The sequence below is a fragment of the Hakea prostrata genome, chromosome 1, assembly GCF_041222555.1.
Source record: "Hakea prostrata isolate BN-2017 chromosome 1, UWA_Hpros_2, whole genome shotgun sequence".
Lineage (NCBI taxonomy): Eukaryota > Viridiplantae > Streptophyta > Magnoliopsida > Proteales > Proteaceae > Hakea > Hakea prostrata.
This window is the reverse complement of record NC_142600.1, coordinates 72,018,709-72,032,891: the sequence shown is the minus strand read 5'-3', so window position 1 is coordinate 72,032,891 and position 14,183 is coordinate 72,018,709. Positions and strand designations below refer to the sequence as shown.

Here is a 14,183-nt window from a genome sequence, read left to right as displayed (position 1 = left end):
ATATTTATTTAGGGCCCAACCGGGTTCGAACCGGTGACCTCTTGATCTGCAGTCAAATGCTCTACCACTGAGCTATGGACCCCGAGTTGCATAAATTATAAATCATATAATACTAATTCAATTAAAGAGCCATCATATTTCTTTCAATCTAACCTGTGAAGAGAAGATTTCCCACTCACATTGTTGAATTGTTAACAAGTGTCAATCTCAAGGTAAAATCATCATTTTTTTTTTTGGTAAATAGCTAACACAGTGATTAATGTTGATAGGTTCTACTTCACTAATTTAGTTAAAAAAAAAAAAAAAAAAATTTCATTTGAAATTTAACATATGTCAAGAATCCAACTATGTGAGTTAAAAAAATTTCTCTCTGGATAGAAAATCTAGAGTCGATTTTTGTTGCTAAATGCATTGGTCAAATTAATCTCAAGGAGTCGGTCCGCTAAGGAAAAACCCCACATGTATATACCAGTTATCCCCTCCCTACAAAGCTTTTTAAAAAAATAAGAAAAAACAAGAATACATTGAACCTAAACAACAAAGCTAAACAAGGCCTTATTGTGAGAATAATAATAAGATCATCTCTTGTCCTTTGATTCCGAACCTAAACAACAAAGCTACAAGTCCTCAATGACTGTTGTTCTTTAAGAAATGGCACCAAACAACAAGGAGAAGAACCCCAGATCACCTACTGCTTTCTTAGAAAAGATCCTAATCCTGTCCCTATATGACAATGTCCTCAGTGTTTTTATAATAAGTCCAACATGAAATCCCAGAGTCTTTTGTCCTTCAATAAATCACAAATAAAGAAGGAAATGGTGCCTCCCAAATTTTGCTAGTTCATGAAAATTAGATAAAGAGACCACATCAACTACCACATTCAAACAACACTCTCAGAATAACTTATAATGGATATTAAAGAAACTAGTACAGGAACAAAGAAGGAAATGGTGCCTTACAATTGCAAAAAAGTTAAGTCTTCTCTTCTTCCTAAATCCAAACAATTGCAAAAAGGAAAACACATAGTAACTCATAATCTGATAATGGATTTTCTAGTCGAACAAAGAGAACTCTCCAACGATTAAAACTCCCAGAAAACCCAATGTTCAGGAAATATTAAAATGTATAAAATTGCAAAGAAAAACTATATAACAAAATAGGCATGAATAAACTAAAGAACTATTTTTCACAAAAATATGATCAATAGTTTTTTTTTTTTAATAGGTATAGTGAAGCATTTAAAATAAATGGTGGCTCAAAAGCCCTCAAATAAGAGTAAAACAAGCCTTAAAACAACTGGAAAACAAAACCATATTAGAGTAGAAAGTGTATGTTTAATCTTAATGTGAATAATAAGCCAATGATAGGTTAGTCGAGCGGTTAACAACCCAAACTCCCATGGGGAGGTCTTGGGTTTGCACCCATTCGGCGGCACATATATTTGTAATATATTCCCCCATCCACCCCCCACCCCCTACCCCCTATATTATCAACTCGCCAGTTCAAAAAAAAAAAAAAAAAAAAAAAAGGCCACTTCATGCATCAAGTGGATAAGTAAACATGATATTATTTGCCAACTGAAACAAAGTCATGTAGAAGAAAATGAAACAATATATTTTTCTTTTTTCAAAAAGAAAGCTAACCTCTCCCAAAATTTATGAATTTGCCTTCATAACCAAAAAGTGTCTGGTATTTTTTCATTTGCCTTTTGCTTCCATTGCGACATCTCCTCTTCTTGCTTAGTTGCTTTAACGCAATATTTTTCAATTTCTCATTTTCCAATATAAAGTCTTCAATTTGAGATGCATGACGTTCCTCAAGCATTGCCTCTTCACCCCACAATTTTTTTGCGGTTACTCCAACTCCCACAAGCATGCTTTCCCGCGAACATAGGATTTAACAACTTCTTTAGTAGCATTTCAAAAATTTCTTCCTGCACCTCAATGTTTTATTGGCTTTCTTCACTTTGCTTACTTAGTTCTTCTTGAACTTTGTCCTACAGGTTACATTAAACAATAACATGAGAGTAAAGAGGTCCATGTCGATGGCAGTTTAAGAGAAAGATTTTATCACCACTAATAGATAGATAAGTTAAAAGCAAAACCATAAGCTTCTCTGACGTATGATCAATATATCTTCTTGTCTTCTTTGACTTGTGTAATGTCAAACATGTCAATGCGTGTAGGAGATAAATGTTCTGGATGCTCATTTTTCTTAATAAGAAAAATTTAAGTTAAATATAAATAAACATGAGTTTATAAATATATAAATGATTAAGATTAAACAACGATAATTTTAAAACATATACATGAACCTGATCCATGGCAAATAAGATATTTTTACCAACATTGAGAGGGAGGAAATGAATATAGGAGAAAAGTTTTGGGTGATTGAAAAAAAACACCTAGAAGAGTTAGTGAATCTAAAAATGGTGGATGAACTAGATCCTTTGGGGATAGAAGGAAATCTAATTCTAAACTTTTTTACATTCTTTCTTTATCAAAGATTGAAAGTAAATGTCTAAGTGCATCAAGAGTTGACTGAAAATTATGTATTATGTTGGGTTTTGGTGTCTGGTTGTATTTTGTGGGTCTATGTAATTATACTTTTGATTGTATTTATAATTAAAACAAGATTTGGGTCAATTATGAGTACTTGGTTAAAATTGTAATTATATTGGTATTAGGGTTTTAGGTTTTTCTATAAATAATCTCTAGTACTTAGTTAAAATTGTAATTATATTGGGATTAGGGTTTTAGGTTTTTCTATAAATAATCTATATGTAATAACCTAAGTAAGAAGGCGAGCAAAGGGTATTACTTTGTGGGTATAAGACTGATGTATGGTTTCTTAAAATAGTAGATCTTATGCAATGAAAATATTATCAGTAATTTGCCTTTGAGATACAAAAGCCCTTTGAAGAGGGGGAACATAATCCGATGACAGGGGTCTAAGTCTTCTAGCCATCAATTTAGCAATAATCTTGTAGGATACATTACATAAACTAATAGGACGGAAGTCAATCATAAATTCAACATTATCTATTTTTAGAATAAAGCACAAGAAAGTATGACTCACACTAGGAAGTAAAGAAGCGGTTTGAAAAAACTTCTAAACAAAGGAAATAATATCATTTTTAACCACATTCCACATTTTATGAAAGAAACATGCTTGAAATCCATTGAAACCAGGAGCCTTAAAGGCTCTAATAGAATACACAACATTCTTAATTTCACAAACATTTGGCATTTCTATTAAGCTATGATTCAAACTAGCATATTCATTTGAAGGAAACAACACATCAATTAATTGAGACTGAGTGGGTTGAGACGAGGTGTAACGAGATTTCATGAAATTGCTAAAACAACCAACAATTAAAGAAGGTTCAGATAAACATTTCTTACCTTCTCTAATGAATTCAATCTTTCTTTTCTATATATATATATATATATATATATATATATATATATATATATATATATATATATATATATATATATATATATATATATATATATATATATTTTATTATTGATTTTAGATGCAAGATGATAAAACCTAGTGTTTCTATCCCCATCCACCACGTAACTCATTTTGGACTTTTGAAACCAAAACATTTCCTGAGAATAATATAGCCCACTCAGCCAGCTTAACTTTTGGTGATGAAGATCCTAGTTAGGCCACTAGGACGCTTCAATCAAAAGTAGTAATCTAGAGCACAAAGTGGAGATATTGCCAAACTTTGCAGTATTCCACTGGATAAGAAATTGGGATAGATTAGCCAGTTTGAGATGATCAAACTGAGGATGACTATGCCAGGCCATCTGGTAGTGAAATAATTTTCGTCCTATGGCAGAAAAAGCATTAGTATTGATTAACAATTGAGTGTGGTCAAATCCAATGGTAGGTAATTTTGAAACTTTTCAAGTTGGAAAGGAGGCTAATGCCTCAGGGGAGAGGAAAACTTTGTCCAGGTTTCTTGGTTAAATGTGGAGGCTTTTTATAGTTACTCCATGTGAATTTGGGACCATCACCATATATTTAAGAAATAAAGAATTTATCCAAGATAGTCCTAAGACCATTGAGGGTTGGAGTTGGTCTAAACATGCTTTCTATTTTATCCGAAGGAGAAATGAGTTCATTCAGATCACTACAAATAATAAAAGGTTGATGAAGAGAAGTCAAAGCTTGGTACAAAAATTCCAACATTCAACATGATAAAAGTATTTGGTACCAAGTTTTTTTTGGGAATATGCAATGAATGAAAAGAAACCCCGTTTCAAACTATCTTTTCACAAATCCAATCACCAGTATCTTTTCCTTCTTACAGATTACTATAGAAACCCATCGCAACTTTCCACAACATCATTAAAACAAATACAAAGAACAGTAGATATCCACCACATGCCATAGGCACAAAAATTAGTATAATGAATCTCATTGCCCTCTTTCCAGACTCAGATACTCGATACTCTCCAGCAGTCTCCACCTCGTTTTTCATTTCCTCCACGTACACTGCCTTCTTTCTTCCCATTTGATCCTGTATTGCAATATGAACTCAATCAAAATGATTCATAATACCTTTAATACTACAACTTGTGTATGTATTTATTTGAAAATTTTTGGGAAAAGTTCTTGGGTATGATTGAAAGAAAAAAAGCAGTTTCTGAAATTTAGAGGACCATTAAAGAAAGCATTGTACAATTAGTTGTAGGAAAACCTGTAGGTCAAATAGGTAATCAACCCGAATCATCTTCTCAACTGACCTGTGGCATTCTACAAGTCTCTGGAATATCTACTTTTCTAGTTTTGTTTAAACTTCTTCAGGAAAAGCATAAGAAAACATGGTAAGCTTATTGCTTTACCAAGTCAGACATAGAATATGTTATGTGCATTACATCTACACATGACCATCAACACCACACAACTGACATACAATCCTTGATTTAGGTGAAAAATGAGAAAGCAAGAACACACGAGAAAGAACAAGAAAGAACTAGAAACAGAATTCTGATTTTCTAAACCATAACCAAAGAGAAGAGCCGAAACATCTAGAAACAAATGGGCGTGAGCCCTAAACCGAAACTGATACCATGTAAGAGATTGTATTTCATATGTATTGAGGTAAAGAGATACAAGGTATTTATAGGAAATACAATTACAAATATATCCCAATCTACACTGTCGGTGTATCCTCAGCATGTTACACATATATGGGTACAAGTGTTGCTATACAAATGAACGGCTTTAAAGGGTAAAAGACTTGGGAAACATAGGAAACAACTTCAATCAAATGACCTAATTTACTTTAATTTTGATTGGCTTTTCCAACTGATTCTCAAGAAAGAAGGCACTTATGTTAAATAATATGTGATATGCTGACTGACGATGCCATGGAAGGGAGCACATAGGCTGGGTAGGCTTTGGGACTTAACAAGGCAAAATGTGTTCCCAGTGCACTAGGTTCCCACCACTGTGGGGTCAGGGAATGGTCATAATGTACTCAGCCTCACCAATGCTTTTGCTGAAGCACTGTTACAGACTCAAACTCAGTGTCTAGGTGGAGACCATGGATAGCATATAAGTTTCATAACATGTTTGCACAAGCATGGCAGGCATAAGGGGGCCGTTTCATTCATTGCACAAAACTCAAGAAAAGGAAACTTGTTTACCTCAAACTTTTTCAGCTTAGTTTCCAAAGCTGCTTTCTTGCTATTCTCCCATGATTCAAAAGTATGCAGATTTTTATCAGCCCTGTTAAGAGAAGTAGATTAGTAACCAGCACAACAGAATTTCAAAATGCTAAAAACAGAAAGTTCAAATTTTTAAACCTGATTTTTAAGTCAATTATCTTTATTCCCAACATCAGGTCAGTTCAATCAGTTGATAGGTAAAACTTGAGCATATTAAATAAAATTATCATAGTTGATCAATGCTTTGCTACCTTAGATGGTTAAACCATCAGAGTTGGGATTTTGAAGTAAATCAGTAAAGAAGATTAAGGGCATCATTGCCAGTTGTCAAACAGAAAAATGAAAACTATAGGTAAAATTTGAGAGTCTAAAATATTTAAGTACTTTAGAATAGATTGGCCAGGGTGTTAAAATGTAGTTGAAAATGTCTATAAATAAAGCATGAGGAGTAGTTATATGTTGTGATTCCCTTGGCTCCAGTGTAAGGACTGTCTATTTAATAACATTCCCATGACAGAATCAGCAATCATAACACTAGGGTGAAACTCAGTATTAGAAGTCAAAGCAACCTCATCAAATAGATGTGCTAACTCAGATGAAGAAATCCCTTAGGAGAAGCTTAAATTGTCTTACTTGTCTGTTGCTATTGTCTTTTCCCTTCGTTCGCATGGTTCAATCAAAGTAAATCTGTTCTCAGCTTCAACCCATTCAAGAGCAGCATCTAATTATAAGGAAAACATAAAAGGAACAAGTTAGTCTATGGTCTGGATTGTATATGGTATATGGTGTTGATTGTATATCCACTCTTGTCAGGCAGTAGTTTTAATTCAACAAGTACCTCTGTTATCGGAGTTGTCAAAACTTCTCTCCAGTAGATTCTGGACCTCTGTTGTGGAGATTGGAGAAATATCAAATGATTAGACAATAATGATATCATCCTAAAGAATTTCCTGATTCACAATAGACCATGAAGAATTGGAGCAAGATAATAGAAACTAAATTATCATGATCATTTAGATTGACTGAGACAGTTGACAAAGAAAGAAAAAAAAGAGTTGAAAATGAAAGGAAAGGGGAAATTGAGGGGGGGGGGGGGAGGGGGAGAAAGAAAAAAAAAACCTAACCAACTAAAATAGAATTTCTAAAATAGTAACAAACTGAAAGCAAGAGCTACCCAAAAATTGAAAGGCTTGCACACAAGCAGAGTCTGACAGGGCAATTTTCCCATGCAGTATTACCTGAACAAAACTGAAAGTAGGAGCTACCTAATTGAATTAAAAATACACATTCTAAAACTGAAATGGAAACTAAACAGTAGCAGAGTCAAGATAGAATCTTTGTCTACTTGATGAGCCAGCAAGATTTAGAAAGTATTCCCAGATAAGGCATATGTTGGTTGTGACATAGTTTTGTCTCTCTTTTAGTCCCTTAATGCCTCTATTCAGAGCAGGGCCACCTTATGTGATACTACTCCATTGAACCAACAGAACTTCAAACAACATTGTACTAGGCTGATTTTGTGAATTGTTACTGCAGGGGTATACGGGATTATGATCTACATCAAGTATCCTATTACAAGGAAATTAAATATTTACGGCAATGAAAGATTAGTGAAAGAATCTTAACAAACAATAAAAAGTATAACGGAAGATCTCCATTCACAATAGAACAATATGTCCAATTGAACTTTCTGTGGAGATAATCAAAGAAATAAATCACCTACCCCGTGCAAGATCCACCAACCCAGAACCAGCCATTTCTGGTTTGACCACCATCTTGGATTCCAAATTATCAGGTTCGATCTTCTCTGCTGTATCAGTAGTTTTGGCTTCATCAGTATTATGATCGGTGCATCGGGGCTTCTTTTGGGGGGAACTTGGACGTGTTAAAGAATCACCATTTCCAGTTTGAGAATCATCATTGGTCACCACTGACTTGAAAGACCTATCCAGTGCAAGATCCACCAACCCAGAACCAGCCATTTCTGGTTTGCCCACCATCTTGGGTTCCAAATTATCAGGTTCGATATTCTCTGCTGTATCAGTAGTTTTGGCTTCATCAGTATTATGATCGGTGCATCGGGGCTTCTTTTGGGGGGAACTTGGACGTGTTAAAGAATCACCAGTTTGAGAATCATCATTGGTCACCACTGACTGGGAAGAATTACCCGGTGCAAGATCCAGCAATCCAGAACCATTAGCTTTCAATGAGACTTTGTTGACCTCCTGGGGTATTCTATCTGCACCAGCATTCTCCAAAGATTTGCTCTCATTTATAGGATGTTCATCAGACGCATTTGCATTGGCTCCATTGCATTCAGCATCAAAAACTTTCTTTTGGTGAGCATACTTTGCAAGAAAGTTTCTAATTACTTTCCTGGCAAGTTTTCGCCCAATTGGCAGAATAAACTTATGATTCCTCAGACTATCTAAGAGGAGGAAACGAAGCCCAACAGATTCATCATCACTTTTCGTTAACACAAGGGTCATAATTGTCTCCATGGCAGAGAAGACATGGTCCGGGTGATAATCCCTTATGGATTTCAAGAAATGTTGGAACATCTCAAGAATCATGTCATGATATCTATAATCCAGCAAAACAACATACGATGGAACCTTTACCATGGATTCAAGAATCGAGACTCTCTTAGAATAAGAACGACTAGAAGTATCAGATAATCCATCCAATGCATCAACAATCAACCGAAATGCCCTTTTCAGCTGTTCATCATCATAAGGAATTGCTGGTACTGATATTCTTGTGCGCTCACTAATGCAAGATGCAAGTGAAACTTTGACATCATTGTCTGAATGCCTCATAAGATCTTCAGCAAGCAGTGCGTTCGTCAAGGGGCGAAGGGCATTTTCAAATGATTTTGATGGCGGTTCGCTTATCCACATTAGGCAACACTCAACTAAGTCAAGAAGAGAGAGGATTTCACCCACGTTAGAAGGAGGATGAACAAGTTTGTCTCCAGCTTCCTTCAGAAGGTCTACGAACAATCTTTCCGTGTCCGTAAACGCCATTTCTTCCCGTCACAGATCCTCGAAGGAGGTTAGAGGTAACCTACCTACAAGTTCAAGAACACTAAAACCCTAGAAACTAAAATAACACCGACGAAGAAGAAAATGAAACAACCGTGCAAGGGCTTTACAAAGAAATGCAAGAAGAACCCCAGAAACAAGAACCCAGGTGTTGCTTTGCGGTACTGCTGCTGTTTCTTCTTTAGTGTGTATGTTTCAATTTTCCCCCCATTTAATCTATAAATAGATGAGGTATAAAAATCAAACCAAACAATTTATTAAAAACAAAAAATAGAATGTTAAATTGAGACGTAAAACATAGCAAACAATAAAGGGAGCAAAAAATATAATTGTTGGTTTTTTGTTTTGGCCAAAAAAAACTAAAGGGGGCAAATCAGACCTTTTAAGGGAATAGTCAATAAAGGCAGAGACAATAGTTAGTGGATTAACAATTATTCATAGATAGAGGCTTTGGTCGTTGTTTTTTTTTTTTTGGGAAATGAGGTTCATCCGGGCCAGCTTGCACGCACCACGACTACATCCTCATAGACGGGGCTTCGCCCCTAGTCCCGAGGGGATTCTAACTCTAACCTCCTACATGGAAGCGTTGGGCTTTGCCAACTGAGCCACCCCTCAGGGTTATCGTTGCCCTTTTTTACTTCCTTAGTGAGTTAAAAGCCACCTCGATCTTGATTCACATCGATCTTTATGGGTTAATCAGGATTAATTATAGAACTTAAGTTCTTTCCTTTATTTGTGACACAGTTCGTAAAATTACCGTTGGTGTTATCATCTGTCATCTCTTTGGTGGGATTATCACCCTAGAAGATGAATATCCAATTCCAAGTCTTTAGACATGATTAATGCCATCTATTTTGATACATGTTCTAGGTTCCACTTGCTTCCCCATCTTCTCTCCTCCCCCCCCACCCCCACCCCCCCACCCCCCCACCCCCCCCAAAAGAAAATTGCTAACACTCCAAGGAATAAGCTTAATGTTGTTACCGGGGTCTTTCTTCTTCTTTTCAGCCCCTTGATTAACGGTTGCTCGCCCTTCTCCCCCCATACATTATTTCTTTGTCCTTCAAGTTTTTAGTAATGATAATTTATTCATCCAAATCTAAATGAAAAATAAAAGTTTTTGACTATAGTCATTGTTTGAGCCCTTGCATTCCTTATTACTTCTCCTACACCGGCCAACCTTGGGTTCCCTAATGAGCTACCATCAATATTTTATTTGTACCAACCTTTCAAAGGTCTCTACCAAAACACCTTAGACGGAGCTTCGTGGGCATCAAAGCCTAAAAACCATAGTCTCCACCATCGAAGCCCTTTTTATAGTATCCTTTAAAAAGCCAAAAAAAAAAAAAAAACCGCTCATGTCCTCCATCTTATTGAATGGACAAAGGTTTGCAAACCCAAATCTGAAGGAGGCCTAGACATCCATAAAATTAGTGGTCAGAACATTTAAAGCCTCCTCAAACTCATTTGAAAAATTATCACCAAGGAAGACTCCACATGGATGAAGTGGGTTTACTCTCCCTCCTTAGACAAGAATGCTTTTGGACCACCCTTGTCCCCCAACCGCACCTAGTTGTTGGAATCTCCTCAATCTAAGGCCCCCTTTGCCTCTTCGGCCATCACTCTCCATATCACTGATGGATCCTCCATCTCCTTTTTGCTCGATCCTTTGCACCTTGCTAGTGTCCTCTCCCAGGTGATTAGTGCCAGAGTTCTTCACTACTCTAGGATTCCCAAAGATGCCCCCTCTCCCTCTTTATCTCTTGGGGCGTTGCTCAAATTTGGTCAAACCTTCCCCGACTTCCCCTTCCCCACCCTAGTAGAGATAGGACCAATTGGTTCCCTTCCTCTAATAGGCTCTTCTCCACCACTTCTGCCTAGAGCCATATTAAATCCCCATCCAACCATGTCCCTTAGGCTAAACTGATATGGTTTTCTAGCCATATCCCTAGGCAAGCTTTCACTTCTTAGAGGAAATTCTCCAACTAAGTCCATACCCACTCCTTTCTTCTTCTCCTTCAGTGCATCTTTCTGCCCCTCTCTTGTTGAAGACCTCTCCCATATTTTCCCTGCCTGCCCCTTTTCAGGGCATATTTGACAGCTTGCTTTGGCTTCAATTTGGCACCGACCTAGATTAGAAACCATTTTTAGATTAGATTAAATTTTGAGATCGAAAAATTTTGGGTAACAAAAAAAACCCTAGAAGAGTTAATGAATCTAAAAATGGTGGATGAACAAGATTCTTTGTGGATGGAAGGAAATCTAATCCTTTAACTTTAACATTCTTTTTTTTATCAAGGGTTGACTGAAGATTATGTATTAGCGCAAACAAAAATGAAAATTGCGGAGAGGATTTGATGGGTCATAAATAGTTGAATGGTGCGGGTTTACTAATCTGAAAGCAAAGACTGAATCAGAAGCAATATATGTATCTATCAATTTTAGAATCCACAAAACAAAAAAGACATTAAGAAGGGAACATGGAAAAATAACTCTGTATATGGAAGAGAATAACTGAATGGGTCTGGACTTTATACCCAAATTTGAATTAAAGGGTTATCATTAGGAGTTCCATTTGGTATAACCAAATATAAATTTTTTTTTTGGTAAATAACCAAATATTAATTAAGGCAAAGGAAAAAGTGAGGAAACGTGATTTGTTATCAATAGAAAGAAGAATCATACGTTGTTGAGATTATTTGAAAATGTTTTCTTTACAAGACTCAAAACCATATGAATCTAAACTTTTTTTGGGGGTAAACGGTTCATCCATTTAGAAAGAGGCAAAACAGGTGGTTGAGCATATCTCTCAGCCACATAGTGGATAGTGGTTATTCTATCACTGCCTTAAAGTGATAGGACCTCTTTGGCTGGAGAATTAGCGACCTCATTGGCATTCTTAAGAATAAACAAAAACTTACATGAAATAGGATATGTCGCTACATGACGAGTATCCTGAACTATCCTCTGTAGACCAGAAAATTGAAGAACTTCAGCAAGGAAACTCAAAGTTCCTTTTGCTAAAGAAAGAATGTAGTTTGGCTTTAAAATGGCTGAGAGAAAAGTTACTCCTACCATTTTTTCGGATGCAAAAAGACTGGGCCTCCACTTCTCTGTTTTTAGTGCTGCTCCTCCACAAGAATTTTTTTGGTGTCGTCCTGTTGTAGGATGGGTAAAACTAAATATTGATGGGTTTTCTTTAAAAGCATGTACTCTACTATAATAAAAGCATGTACTCTACCTTTTTCGCAAATCTTTTTCTGTCCCCATCATTGTCCTAAATACCAATAATGTTGTACTATTGTTATTTCTTTACTTATTTTTACAAGGATAATTTAGACATTTTAGTCACTAATTATTATTAATTTATCATTAATTTTAATCCCTCTTTTAATTTCTCTCTCGATTTATCTCTCGATTTCTTTCAATCTCGCTCAAAGTCTGTCACTCTCTATATCCCTCTCCCTCTTAAACTCTCTCTCTAAATCACCACTCTCTCTAAATCTCTCTACGACCTCTCTCAATCTCTCTCAAAGTCTGTCGATCTCTATATCCCTCTCCCTCTCGAACTCTCTCTCTGAATCTCTCTCTAAATCCCTCTCGATCTCTCTGAATCTCTCTCTAAATCCCTCTCGATCTCTCTGAATCTCTCTCAATCTTTCTTTTCCTGTTCATCTGATTTTTCTCTTTCATCTAATTTTTCCAAATTCCCAACTTTCGATTTTTGCAGAATTTACCTCTGCAGAAGTTCAGTTAAAGTAATAACTGAAGAGATAATCAGAAACCAAACTATGGTGCCGAACAATGGTGAGAAGAAGGAGATGGGGGAAGAAAGAAGATGGATCGATAATGGCGGTTTTGAATGTGAGATGGGGGAAGAAAGAAGATGGATCGATAATGGCGGTAAAGCGGGCTGTCAAAGGGTTTTCAAGGTATTAATCCACTCTCTAGCTCTTCGAATTTGTTACAGAACTCGAAATTCGGATTCTTTTGAATGTTTTCACTGATTTATTGACTTCTGGATTCGCAAAACCGAGAATTAACATTATCTTATCTTCTGATACGGCATTAACATTATTTGCTAACATTATCACTGATACGGTTAACATTATTTGCTAACATTGTTACGTTAACATTATCTCTTCTGGAAATTTGGATTCTTTTGATACGGTTTTCATTGATTTATTGACTTCTGGATTCGTTGGGGGCGGACATATAGAGGGGCCAAGGGATTTTTTAAAAATAATGATAATTCTCTTATTTTTCATAATTTTCTCAACCTACATGTGAAATGTTACTATTTGGCCCCCCAATGTTGAGAACATTTGTAAAAGTAAAATAATGAGCATAAATGTCATTCCAAATTATCTTCTCTTTCTATAAACGTGGGTTAAGGAAATTTTTGAAAAAAAAAAAAAATCTTATTTGGTATTCAAAATTTTATTCCTAATTAGAAACTAACTTCTCAATCCCTAATTATTCTCTCCTCTCTTCTCTCTCATCTTTTCTTCCTAATTATTCTCTTCTCTTTCTATAAAAGTGGGTTAAGGAAATTTTAAAAAAAAGAATCTTATTATGTATTCAAAATTTCATTCCTAATTAAAAACTAACTCCTCAATCCCTATTTTTTCTCTCTTATCTCATTCTCCTTCTTTTCTTCCTATTTATTTTCTTCCCTTTCTATATGCGTGGGTTAAAAAAATTTGGAAAACAATATATTCTACAATTGTGTACTCTTTCTCAATTTATTTATCTCTTTCTTTTTCTCCTTCTTTTATTTTTTATTATTCTTTGTATATGATTTTATATTCTATGTTTCTTTATTTCTTCACTGCCCGCCCGTAGTTGGGATTGAGGATATATGATTTTAATTTCATTCCTAATTAAAAACTAATTCCTCAATCCCTATTTTTTCTCTCTTATCTCCTTTCTCCTTCTTTTCTTCCTATTTATTCTCTTCCCTTTATTTTTTCTCTCTTATCTCCTTTCTCCTTCTTTTCTTCCTATTTATTCTCTTCCCTTTCTATATGCGTGGGTTAAAAAAATTTGGAAAACAATATACTCTACAATTGTGTACTCTTTCTCAATTTATATATCTTTTTCTTTTTCTCCTTCTTTTATTTTTTTATTATTCTTTGTATATGATTTTATATTATATGTTTCTTTATTTCTTCACTGCCCGTAGTTGGGATTGAGGATATACTCTATGATTTTATATTCAAAATTTATTGATGACAAGATTGGTATTGAGGATATAATCTTGAGATCCTAGCTCAGATTAAAACCATGGCTTTCGATAAGACTGGACCGATTACAAGAGGAGAAATTGTAGTTACAGATTTCAGAACTCTCTCATGATGTTAGCCTCAACACATTGATTTACTGGTACAATCCAATCTCCTTCATTGCGACCAAAATAAGTTTAATCTTTTTTCCACTCTTTATA

General features: G+C 35.4%; 1 protein-coding gene and 1 non-coding gene across 2 annotated transcripts; both read right to left on the bottom strand.

Annotated features, from left to right (window-relative positions):
* Positions 1-10: 10 nt before the first annotated feature.
* Positions 11-82, bottom strand: TRNAC-GCA (transfer RNA cysteine (anticodon GCA)). Its single transcript has one exon. It is a non-coding gene; the product is annotated as a tRNA-Cys (tRNA).
* Positions 83-4,159: 4,077 nt separating this feature from the next.
* Positions 4,160-8,909, bottom strand: LOC149029814 (uncharacterized). Its single transcript, XM_089142161.1, has 5 exons — positions 7,417-8,909; positions 6,532-6,579; positions 6,327-6,414; positions 5,673-5,754; positions 4,160-4,540 (listed from the first exon to the last, which is right to left on the bottom strand). The coding sequence occupies exons 1-5, from the start codon at positions 8,717-8,719 to the stop codon at positions 4,325-4,327; spliced, it is 1,737 nt and encodes a 578-aa protein (XP_088998287.1). The 5' UTR covers positions 8,720-8,909; the 3' UTR covers positions 4,160-4,324.
* Between the last annotated feature and the right edge of the window lie 5,274 nt (positions 8,910-14,183).

What these genes read in the sequence shown, in the direction of transcription:
- LOC149029814 (XM_089142161.1), bottom strand. Translation starts at nt 8,719, where the DNA reads ATGGCGTTTACGGACACGGAAAGATTGTTCGTAGACCTTCTGAAGGAA. An exon ending in AAGACAATAGCAACAGACAA is followed by an intron (nt 5,755 to 6,326) that starts GTAAGACAATTT and finishes TTCTCTTAACAG; the next exon opens with GGCTGATAAAAATCTGCATA. An exon ending in CTAAGCTGAAAAAGTTTGAG is followed by an intron (nt 4,541 to 5,672) that starts GTAAACAAGTTT and finishes ATTGCAATACAG; the next exon opens with GATCAAATGGGAAGAAAGAA.